Source organism: Micrasema longulum, unplaced genomic scaffold (assembly GCF_059751315.1).
Source record: "Micrasema longulum isolate JH-2025_06_02 unplaced genomic scaffold, ASM5975131v1 h1tg000886l, whole genome shotgun sequence".
Classification (NCBI taxonomy): Eukaryota; Metazoa; Arthropoda; class Insecta; order Trichoptera; family Brachycentridae; genus Micrasema; species Micrasema longulum.
The window spans coordinates 242,695-255,679 of record NW_028278077.1 but is presented as its reverse complement, the minus strand read 5'-3'; the positions used below and the strand labels follow the sequence as shown (position 1 = coordinate 255,679).

Below are 12,985 nucleotides of genomic sequence, written 5' to 3'. Positions count from 1 at the left end.
TCTTCATCTCTGTAATATGTTAATATAAACAGCTCTCCAGGGAGTTGGACAAACTGAAAATATTGTTGATAAAAAAAAACGTTAAAAAATAGGTACGAAGGTTTTCACGGTCACTGTTATCAATTTGTTTCTTTTTTGGGTGAAACCGTGTGTGTTGGATTTGTTTCGACGTTTTGGCTACCATTTTAGAAGCCATCAGTTTACCCTGAAAATGGCTCCTGCAATGGTAGCCAAAACCTCGGAAGAAATTCAACACACATGGTATCACCCAAAAAAGAAACAAATTGATAAGGTTAACAAACTACAACACAGGTGAAAAACATTTTAGAGAAGGGAATATGGAAGTCTAGGCATTAACACTTGTGAATGTATGTAACACAGTGTGTAAAGTGACCACTCAAACCAGCCATGGACGAGTCATAAGCCCCGTAAATGCCTAGACTTCAATATTCCCTTCTCTCAAATATTTTCTATCCCTGTTGTTGTTGGTTAAAACTTTATACGTAAAAATATTATTATAATTCAATTTATTGAATTATAATAATACTTATTTATAAGTATCTAAAAAATCTAGACAAAAATTTACAATCTCAACTAGGTAAAGTTTGTTAATAGGAGAAGTATAGATTTTTAAAAAAGAGGACAATAAACATAGTTCATATAAAAAACCACGACTCTTTACTTAATAAAAAAATACCCTAATTTTCAGTTCATTCCTTTTGATGACGTTAAGGGTAGAAGTTTTATATTCGAGCTACTAAATCTACTCTAAAAGACTAATGATACATAAACCTTTCAAGACTAGCTCATATTCTACCCCATAATAAACCCTAAAACTCTGTTCTAAATTTTTAAACTTTGCTCTTCTCATCAACAGGGGTGCATTTTATGTAGGAATGCGATTTTTAAAAATGTATTTACTGTCTGTTAGTATTATTTAAGCATTAGCAAAAATCCAGGAAAAATAAATAAATGGGTAGAAATTATAAGGAATTAAGGGAAATAATATAATTGCGATCCACAAAAAGCGAATGTTGTTTGTAAACATTTAAAAACAACATTTTTTATCCACAAAAATACCAAATTCTTTTGCAAATAATAGCAAATGTTAGTTCCGCTTTTTTTCAGTTTCATTTCACAGTTTTTTTTGTTTTATTTAATATTATAAAACATACATACACACAATATATTATTCTACAAGCACAACATACTGATTTTAATAAAAATGTACATTTTTAAACATTTATTTCTCCTTAATAATAAATTATTATTCTTACAATTTACGGAACCACGTTTATTTTTTATCGTAGATAAAAAAAATCATCCAAAACTATTTTTTTTTCTACAACTTAAGTAATTTATAAAACCATCAAACAAAGTTCAGTATAAAACCAATTTTAAAACGCCCTTTTCACCAGCAAAAATGTCTCTTATTGGTTGCCAGTGTCAAAGTGGGTTTAATTAGCTTTGTGAGTTTACTGCGCAGTGGGGTTTCAGTTAAATAGTTTTCAGAAATAATTTAAAGTTGTTCGTTCTATTGTGGTAACAATCTGCTTAGAAATTCTCAATACGTCTCTACACAGCTCTGATGTTGTTTCCCATTTATTTACTAGGAGAGTTTCTTAGTCTCGAGAGGCGACTCGGAATGAATATAACATGAATTCGAGTGTTTAAAATCATTCGGAACAAGGTAACTCAATACTCAGCGGTAGTTTATAAAAATAAAAAAATAGTGCTGGATTTTGTCGAGGGGAAAAGATCACTGTGTAAGATTGCTCCGGGAATAAATATATAGTATTAATGTTGTATTCACTATTATCTTTATATGTATACATCAGTGGCAAGCGGTGATTTATTTTATAGGTAATCTTCAAAAAATATTCATTCATTTGTACCTACATAAAAGTACATAATATATAAGTAGCATAGATATAAATCAACAATATTTGGACAAACTCGAAATATTTTTGATAAATTCACCTGGTCCATGAAGAAGTCTATACGTCTTAATAGAAAAAAAAAACAGCAACGCCTGAATTTTGTGAACTACTTACTGAACTGAATTTCGTGAACTGAATTTTGTGAACTACTAAGGTAAATTAACTCGATTAGATGAATTTCACCCGCATAAATAAAGGTTTCAGCTCTTTGACTTCACAAACATCAATAGATGAAAGAATTGATGGAATACAGATATTTTTGAATGGGTAGAATAGTGAATGTTTTGGCCACTGAAACCAGCGAATGACAGGTCAAAAGCTTTGTTGATGCATAGACTTCTATATCATATTGTCTAAAATGTTCTTTATCTGTGTTGTAAAATGTAAATAATTATAAATGGCTATTTTTTCTGTGGTTCTGTGGAAATTAACTCATACAACAATTATTATTAACTTGCAATGTACGTAGCTTTATTCAACACTATTTTAATACAACACTTAAATTAAAGTTTATTAAAAAATACCACGATTAAAACATCAACACTGAACACCGGCTGATTCTTTTTAAAATGGATAGTGCCAAAAACGGCCACCTCAAACGCCACATGTCATATGTAATACATAAGACGTCAACGGTATCACGTCAAAGAAAAATAGTCTTTCGGAAATGATGTACAAAATACCAGTTTCCAAATAGAGAATCTTCTAGATCGTTTTAGTAATAAAAAAATGCGACTAGGTTAAAGATGTAAAATACAGCGTGCTTTTTTGTAGGGAGGAATGAGCTGAGGAAATCGGCTAGATTCATCGTTCACCGAGAATGGGCGGGACGCTGGGCGCACTTCATTGATTTTTTTTGTTGTAAGAAGATGTAAAAGTTGGTGGTTATTTATAAAAAATGTTTAAAAAAATGGTTTTCCCATAAATAAATTAACTACAAAATATTATTATAGAAAGTCAGCCATAGTAGTAAGCTGTGCATAATCACTTATTTGGACGATTCGCCCCGGTAAATATATGCATTGCTATTTATATTGTATATTGTTATATATTATATATTGCTATATAAATATACGTATTGCTAATCGAAAAATAAAATTATTTATTAATCTGTTTATTAAACTTATTGTTGTACCATATTAATTTATTACTATGATTATTTTATTAAATAACTTTTGTTAATTTGCTATCAAAATAATTCAAAAATTGAATTCAAACAACATTAAATAACTAAATTAAAATTTTAGATGCATGACCTTTATTGTAATTAAAGTGAAAGATTCTATTTTTCTATTTTAAAGAAAAAAAATATTTAAAACTCATTACCTTATTTAGCTTATTTTTTTATATTTTGATATATGAAGCATTTAAATTTTTGAAATTTAAAGCTTTAGTTCTTTACATTTTACTGAAATTAGATATTATTTTCGTTGTGATTTAATTTCTTATTTTCTTTGCCTCTCGGTGTATTATCAAATAACTTATCTGTATTGTATTTCTTGATATTTTATTTTTAATTATTCATATTTTTTCTCTTACAAACTATAATTTTAAAAAAAAGTGTTACCTCACTGAGGTTATCTGTGGCAAAAACAATTAGCAACACACTTTTTAAAAAATATTTTTACATTAAAGAATAAACAAAGAAGACTAACTTAATAAACACTACGTATTTATGTTTATAATTAATTTATGAACATCTATGTTAATACATATATTTTTTTATTGTGTATTTTGTATATTGTATATGATGTGTCAAAATATTTATAAAAATATTGATTTCAATAAGGAAGAGTCTAGATTTAACAAGAAAATGTTCAAAAAGTCAGTACATAAAAAATTTCAACGAACAAATTTTTACCTCTAATACGATGCAGACATTTCTCCATTTTCTTTTTTCAAAATTTTTACCCGTGAGTAGCCATCGAGTCTAAAACACTGGTTCAGGATTCTGGTTCTATTTTACAGACATAATTATTTTTTCATTTTCCCGGACACAGACAACATTGCATGTTACTCGGTTATTTTATAAAATCATTAATAAAAGTTATCTCTAGCACCACGTCTCCCAAAAATCTATACAAACTGGAAAGGATTTACAAAAGTATAACGATTCTCTTAATATCCTATAAGTGTCTTATAAAATTAAGATAATCCCAGAAACGGTTGGAAAATGGCGTCTATCTGTTAAATTCTAATTAAATTCCCACAAGAATTTCCTAATTTCATTTGAATAAATTAAAAGTCATTGTCTGAAATATAGAAAGGAAATTATTTGCTTAAATTAAGTGAAAGAGTAGAACGACATTTAAGTACGCTTTTTAAAATGTATGTCGCAGCCGTAGTGTAATTTTAGGTACAATAAATATCCTAAATTTGTTGCAATAGAGAAAAACATTTCTGAGAAGGGAATATGGAAGTCTAGTCTTTAAATGGCCACTTTACACACTGTGTAACATTCACCATTGCCTATGTTCAAATATCCACATTTCCTCGATTGAAGAGTCGAGAACAGATGGAAGCATCTGTTGAATTTTGTGAAGTAAAATAATTGAAACCTTTATCATGTGGGCGAGATTCATCCGACTAAACCAATTCACCTACTAGGGAACGTATGAAAAGAATTTTTCAATTATATTACTTATTTTTTTAACAGTTAGTTGATTCGTCTTCCTTGATATCAGTTTTACCTTTGTACGTCTTTTACAGATTAAGTGCTATTTTGGCGGAAATTCATACTTCGCGTAGTAAGGATAAATATTGTTTATATTAAAATCTAGCATAGTTATACAAATCTGAGTTTCTGAATCCAGTGTGAAAATGCCCATTCGAAGATTACAAAAAAATACAGCTTTGTGACATCACAAGAGATACCTACGATTTTATATTTTGATGTGTAATATAAAGTAAGATAATGTTAGGTTAATTTTGCGAATTTCGAAAAACTTGTTTCTTTTTTAAAAAAAATATAATATTATTATATAAGTCACCCCCCCGACTCTCTCTAAAAGATCTAAAATATTTACACATTTCCAAAGCGAATAAACGTGATCAGTTAAATTGTAAAATGTCAAGTATTAACAATACGACTAATCATCGATTGGTCTTTTAATAATATTTATTTTTTCGTTCAAATTTTGTTTTTTTAAAGGAATAACCCGGCTATGTCAGCGGACGGGAAAGACAGGATATGGTCAAAAGCTTTGAATAATACTCCACAACATCTAGACCAATTGAGTTTTACACTCGTTTACATTCATATTAAGGCTTTTTGGCTGTGCCCGTGCTAAACCCTAATAATTAACAATTAAAAAAATGGGTAAAATAATTAAATTATAATAATATGTGATGCAATAGAAAAACAATCTAGAGAATAATAATAATTCAAGTAAAAAAAATTAAAAAATCAAAAATAAACTATTCAAATTTAGTTGCATAATCAAACAAACAAAATAAAGGTATCATTGGAATCAATAGAGAATAATACGAAAACAAAATTGAAATGATAATAAAGATATGGTTTTTATAAACTCACTCTATACAATGCCAAATAACAGTGAGTACTAAATTAAATTAAGCAAAAATAAATAGTGAAAAAACACAAAAATATCAATTTACATATCTTATAGATAATAAGAAAATAAAAATATGGAAACAAAGCATATTAGTTAATTTTCGCTAATCTCGAACTTTAAAAAGATTCAAAACCTTTTCCGTATCGATGTGCAACAGCCAATTGCAAACATGTTTATTAAACATATTCACTTGTGGAGTTTTGGATGGCTGCCGAAAGATGATTAAAACATTTAGGAGCCAGGAAGGTAAAGTTCTGAGCTAGCTTTGAGCGAGTGGCCGGACCAAGTTAATTTATCCTTCCCGCAGACCGCGTCCGTATATTTTGCTTTGCCCGTAATAATAATATGTTGCCGTTTTGTAAATTGACTAGCCAAAATGTATTCTGGCTCAAATAACATTCCAGCTACGATATTTACATCAAATTATAATAGTTTATAACACAATATGTGGACAGTTACCTAGTAACCAATACACATAGCAAGTTGACACCTTGTAAAATAGATTAATTTAAAGCTTTGATCTCATAGAATTAAGAATAGTCCAGAAACCGCATACGCACATAAAACATAAGGCGACTAAACTACTCATAAATTAGTAGGTTTACGTTTTGACCCATTAGTTTCTTTGTAGACGTTGCTCAGAACGCAACTCCTGATTTGAATTCAACTATGCCGTGTTGTGTCCTTTTAAAGTGTAGACATACTGCTAGGATCTTAAAGAAATAGGATGTAATCGCATTTCATGTGTAATTAGCATGAATGTATATGTAACAAATGCATTACTTAAAATTGAATTATTTTTCCATCTGTCAAATTGTCGAAGAAACAAAATTAACATTTCGTTAGTGTTGCCAGGGTAGTAAATTTTTATACCCTATTTTGCTCATCTAATGAAAATTGGATCTCGGATCAAACAATTCTATCGTGGACATTTGACCTACATTATCTTTAAAACATCAAATATTATTTAACATGATATTAAAATATCCGTTTTATGTAAAATCAAATTTCTTTTATATTTTAAGTTCAAAGTTAATTAATTCAATTACTCTTATTAAATGATCATGAAGTTTCGCATTATATAAAATTAATTGTGTGAATTTGTGTACGTGTATGCGCATGGGTGTAAATACATGTGTGTGTATGTATGTAAAAATATGTGTGTATTTGTATATATGTTTATATGTGTATATATGTATATGTGTGTATGTGTATGTGTGTATGTATATGTATCAAAATGTGTATACGAATAAGTTTATATTTTGTTAGTCTCTGCTTTTTATTAACTTGTAAACCATTATAGGGCCTCATTTATAAATCGGGTATCAAGTCAAGCTGGAGAATAGTGATAGAATAATAATGGTAAAGCAAAAAGTATCACTTATAAACCTCCCTTAGAGTTAAACTCAGTTTAAATCTGGGATAGCGACCATAAAAACTTATACCTGCTAACTATGTGGTATAACGCTGGAATAAGCACGCAATCTGTCAAAAGTCATATTTTTCGGGAATCAAAATGGATAGTTTATCAGATTTTTTTTCAATTTTAAACAATTTCAAAGTCCTGCAACCTTCTTTAAGTGATTTTTAGTAATTTGTTTTAATAATATCTGAAATGTTATAGGTTTTTATGTATTTGAATTAATTGTGATAAAAAAAAGAAACGTTTTTACCTTCTCCTCTTCTTCCCAATTTTGATTTATTTTTTTAACAGTTTTCTCCATGTTCTCCATTACACTGGCAGTTGTCTCGATTTAATGTTGACGTTTGTTTGTTGTTCTTAAAAAAGTTACTGCGCACGCGCACATATCAGTGTTGACTATTTAAAAAAATGAAGCATTATAACAAGTGAATTGTTATTTCTGGTAATACATATGTTTATAAGTAAGTTTTTTTTATATCGGTTATAAGTAGTTGAATCGGGTTTAGTTATTTCTTAATGTAAACCTGGTATAAGGAAATCTAATAAGTAAGGCCTATCATGTATTAAAATGTAACTGCCTAGCTTGGATCGGAGTATGTACCCTTGTTATCTGGACAAAGTAAACATAAAATTGTATTTATGATAAAATGTGTAAATAAATAAATGAATAAACTTTTTACCCTTCAGTTTTTTAATATGTAAAAAACAAGGATATTATAATTTTACATTTATTTAACTTAATATATATTATGAACCTCGAATAAGAACGGTGCATGGATTTTACTAACATTGAAGTCCGAGAAAGGACACGGCAGCCTCCTATAACGAGCGTCTTGAGGATGCGGCAGGGGACCTGGCTGGGACACGTGCTGCGCACGCCTCACGGGCCCACGCCATCCTGGAAGGCCGTTGATGACGATATTTCGATTTTATTCAGCGGAACTAAGGGACGCTGGATTGACATGAGAGGTAGCGAGAGTGCTGGTCTCCTGGAGGCATCTGGTGAAGTTCACATGCTCCACTTAGGAGCGAAGTAAAAAATGTAAATTATAAGTACCTACTATACTAAGATAAAGGAAAACACAATTGTTCCAACAAAATCAACTGACATTACGATTCATTATTCTGGTCATATTTGTCGGTTTGGTTTTCAATATAACATTGCGTTACCTTTTCTAGTAATTCTGGGTATGGTTGTAAAATTTCAATAAAATCTTCTTTCTTCAATATTTGAACCTCACACGGAACAAGCGCTACCACTTCTTCAACTCTCAAATCGCTCGAAACTAGTACGGCTTCTCCGAAGAATGAACCATCTTGCAGAATCTCCGTCACGACGTTCTTCCTCACCTGGACTTTACCATTAACCAGAAATGTGACCGCAGTCCCGTGAGTTCCGATTTTGATTAAAATGTCTCCCGGCAGGTAAACGTCGCTTTGGAGACGAGTCACTATAGAATCGATTATTGAATTTGGAAGCACCTCAAACATCGGGACGGCGCGCACCAGCTTCTCGTTAAAATATTGCTTAATCTCCTTTTGCAAGTTAGGCGACAGCATACCCATCAGTTTAGTTTCGTTGAAGAATTCACCTTCACATTTAAACTTGAAATAAAGCAACATCCTTTTGACAGTTCTCGGAGAGAGTCGTTTGTGTCTCGCCATCTCAAACACATATTGCTCTATCGTTTGAAGTCTTCCGTCACCAGCGTACATCGTGTGTACTATGAGAGTAATGCACGACACGTAGTAAAGAAAACACCCCACTCCAATAAAACGGAAGAGAATAGCCAAGTTTCTGTCTACCTGGGTAAGTTCTTTTTCACTTCCGCTTCCGTGCAGCATCACGGCTTTCGCCGCTCTGTAGAGGCAATGTACGTATTTCGACCAAACGTTTCCCGTGTATTTGTCATTCATTGCATGCCGAATCATCCAGGAATTACTGTCACCGGAATACTGACGATGCATGTCTTCTTCCATGATGCAGTAAATATTGAGTATAAAACAGGCTGACAAGTGTAGTATAGTTGTTACATCTAATATGACTTTAAGGATTCTCCAAAACAGTTTATTTTTGATTGACGATCTTTCGAGTAAAGCGAGAAATTCGGTGATTTCTCCGTATCTAAAGAACCTAGTAAATGATGCGATAGAAAAATAATCTCTCAGTTTGTATTGAACGTGCTCTTTTTTATTCAATTCGGTGACTGATTCGTATATTTGAGCGAAAAAAAACCAGGGTATGGAGAAAATAACATGGACCCAAAATTTTCCCTTCAAGTAGTGTTCGGCGATGGCTCTCCTCTCGAGACGGATGGACTTCGTTTCTTTGTCGTAATATCCAGTGTGGAAGTTGATCCCTATATCGAAGATTAGAACAGCGTTAAAAAAGAGCAGCAACCATTTTAGGTTATTGATATGTGTAGCGTATGATGTGTCTTTTTGTTCGAATGTCAAAACAAAGGTGTCAACAACGGTAAGTGTATAAATGACCACTGACATGGACAAATTCCAACAGGATCTAAAAAGAAAACAAACAGTGAAATATTATTTTATTTTATTTATTTCTTAAGTTAGCTTATATTTAAACTAATATAAACTATTATGTACATTTACATCATCTATATATATTTACATTTCCTTACAGTGACTTATACATTTATTTTTAAATTTTTTCAGACACTTTTCATTCTTCATACATTCAGGCATCTCATCATACATTTTTAAACCCTTATACATCAAACAATTTTGCGACTTAGCTCTTTTCAATAATGGTAGTCTTATTTTATCCTTTTGTCTAGTAGCATATTCATGGCAATTTTTGTTTAAGACAACTTTATCCTTAAAATATTTTGGTAATTTATCGTGAAAAAAATTATGTATAAATATCAACATATTAAATTTAAGTCTCGTTCTTACAGATAACCATTTTAGTTCATCTCTCATTTTTTTTACATTGCATTTTATTTTTCTTAAGAACTATTTTCATCGCTTTATTTTGTAAAATTTCTAGTTTATTTAAATTTCCTTCGTTTGCTAAAAATAATATTGTTGAGCAGTAATCTATATGAAATGAAATAAAAAAATACATTAAATTTAGGGTGTGGCGTAATAAATTGATAACCTTTGAATAGGGGGACATCATGATAGTTCCGAAAATCAAAATTTGTGTTAAGTAAAAGATTTATCGATTTCGAGTAATTCAACATTTTAAGAAAATTATTCTTCCAGATTTCAAATGGAAGAATTTTCTCAATCTGTTACTTGAATAGAAGTTTTAGATGTACTTTTGAATGTAAACTGCCTTTTTTGTGTAGCAGGAAAAGTTTTTTTTTTAAATAAAAATGTTTCTTAAAGAACCATGTTTTGCTCATTTTTTGTAAGTTTGACCACTTGTGGGGTAAAAATTGTACGGTCGCCTGAGTGACTAATTAATAAATAAACAGCCTTTTTTATTAACATAAGAATATTCGTTATTAAATAGAGCAAGGCAATCAAATTTAAAAAAAAAACAATTCATGCGACACAAAAATGGCAATTAACATTTGGTAGCACATTTATTCAAGGCCTAAAATCTAAAAGACTTCTTAAAATCAAATTAAGAAAATTTCTCGATTTCTCAATTTTATCACCGAAAAGGCGTTGCGAAGGGTGTAATTTTCTTAAAATTTCTAAATAATCGAATAACTTAAAAACAATGAGACTTTTACTGAACATATCTTTTTATTTTCTGACCCATCATGATGTCCCTTATACGTTATCCATTCAATACGCCACACTCTGTTTGTATACATTAGATGCAACACTGAGCACCTGCGTAATGTTTCATTCAATTTAAGTTCCGGGACTTAACTTGTAATATCGAAAAAGGCGCAACATACAGCTTTGAATTCACAGTAAACTGGTAGAGACTGTTAATTTTTTTTTTCTCTACTACGCGTTTTGCACATCAATTTTGACGCGATTTTACTAATTTTTCAGAACACCACATAACTGTTGTAATGTAAAGCATGATTTCTATTTAATTATACCCCAAATATAATACGGTAGTCAGATGGCAGAAGGAACCATCTGTATTTTTGTCAATGTTTTAGTTTTCAAAAGTTTTAATATTATGTTAATAAAATTTGTATAAAACCACTCACCGACTTATCTGTCTACCGGTTTCGAGACGTAATCCGTCTCTTCGTCAGGACAACTACATTACACCAACATGCAAATACCACTACACACCTTCACCATAGTAGATTTGCAAAAATATAAAATCGACATGCAGGTTAGACACATTTATTTATATACAATATACAATTTATTATATCAGTATATCAGTATATTATACAATTTATAAGGTTTAAATATTACAATAAAAGAGTAGTTTAAAACATTTAAAGAAAAAAGAAAGAAGCATTGACAAACATAAGGGACATCGAGACAAGATCTGGACTATTTATTTAGTGCTCGTTTAAATCGTTGTAAACTTAAACCAAAAAAGTTCAGATCCTGTCTTGAGTTAACAATACGACAAAGGCGGGTCATTGGAGAATTTAGGCCATAGTTTGTTCTATGCTGATCGATGAACAGTACTTCACTGTTTCTCAATCTACGAGTCGGAATATTGAATTTTACTTGTCCCAGTAATGATGGAACATCGATTATACCATTTAGTATGCCGAACATATATATGGAGTCAATATTAGTTCTACGTTTTTGTAGACTAGAAATATTTAACATTGACTCTATTTCAGCATAAGAATAATTATCTCTCTCATGCTTCACTACGCCACCACCGAGGGTTAATGACTTATGAAGCTAATATTTCATGGTGTAGTGTTGTTGTCCTGACGAAAAGACGGGTTACGTCTTGAAACCGGTAGACAGATAAGTCGGTGAGTGGTTTTATACAAATTTTATTAATATATTATTAAAATGTTGGACCACAAAGTTAATGCTTTGAATATTAATAATATTCAAAAGTTTTCATTAATATTTCAGTAAATACACGCAGCAAAAAAAAAATAGCGTCATTTAGAAATGTTATTTGAACGTAGTTATGCAAAAAGTAGCCAGCCATACAAAAGTGAAACTGAGATAATAGCATCTTTGTGAAAAGAGTGAATAAACAAATCTCCACAATATTTCCAATGTGTTTGATTTTAACAAATGCTAAATAAGGAATATATTAGTTTTTTTACATTTCAAACCAGAATTTAATTATGTATTTTACAGGTTATAATGATTTTTAAATTCGTTAAAATTTTCTAGTACTGTGGGTGTTTTCTGCAAATTGAAAAATACCGTTTTTGTGATTGATACCCTTTTCAGAAGGTGATTAAAACAACTTTTTGTATGAAAGCGGTCTGGCTGTTTTTATCAGAATATAGAATTGACTTTTCTGCACCCGATAACATCAATATCTCATTTTTCCAAATTGTGGACTGGCTGCTTTCTGCATAACAACGTTCATTTATTATTGAAAAGCAACACTAAAATATTTCAGTTTGTGCATTAGAGTCTTGAAATTGAGACGTATTTTAGCTCTCTTGAACATTTTTGAAAATCCCAGATGGTCCCTGCTGCCATTTGACTACCGAATTAATTAACAAGTGAAAAAAACCCTACCTGAATTTACTATACGGATGGATAGTGCGGTAATTTCCCAGTATATGCCGTATCTGCTCTTGTCTTATTTTTTCAAAGCTTTTGAGTTTTCTGTAAGCTTCAGAGTTTGAATTTGACACTAAGAATATTGTTCTAAAATTTTCCCATGGCGAATTGGCCTCTTTCACTGCACCTTGAAGTGATATTTCACTTTTAGACTGGAGCATTTTTCATTAATATTTATTTGTTAATCCTTAAACAAGAATCGAAATAAAAATTATGAGAATTTTATTTTACGATCTTGAAAAAAAAAAAAAATTTTTTTATTAACCCTTACGGATTATTACATTAATTTTACAAAAAAATTAAATAAAACATTTTTTATTCATACTCTGCAACGCCTGAAAACATATACAAAAATAAAAGTATTATCTTTTCAGGCGGTGCCC

At 30.5% G+C, this 12,985-nt stretch overlaps 1 protein-coding gene across 1 annotated transcript; it reads right to left on the bottom strand.

Moving 5' to 3' along the window:
- Window positions 1–7,700: 7,700 nt before the first annotated feature.
- LOC148278401 (potassium/sodium hyperpolarization-activated cyclic nucleotide-gated channel 3-like) lies at window positions 7,701–12,780 on the bottom strand. The gene is made up of 2 exons (XM_088231444.1): window positions 12,558–12,780; window positions 7,701–9,459 (listed from the first exon to the last, which is right to left on the bottom strand). The coding sequence occupies exons 1-2, from the start codon at window positions 12,761–12,763 to the stop codon at window positions 8,049–8,051; spliced, it is 1,617 nt and encodes a 538-aa protein (XP_088087570.1). The 5' UTR covers window positions 12,764–12,780; the 3' UTR covers window positions 7,701–8,048.
- Between the last annotated feature and the right edge of the window lie 205 nt (window positions 12,781–12,985).

Coding starts and splice junctions, on each gene's coding strand:
- LOC148278401 (XM_088231444.1), bottom strand. CDS start 12,763: ATGCTCCAGTCTAAAAGTGAAATATCACTTCAAGGTGCAGTGAAAGAG. Junction 9,460..12,557: donor CATCCGTATAGTAAATTCAG/GTAGGGTTTTTT, acceptor TTTTCTTTTTAG/ATCCTGTTGGAATTTGTCCA.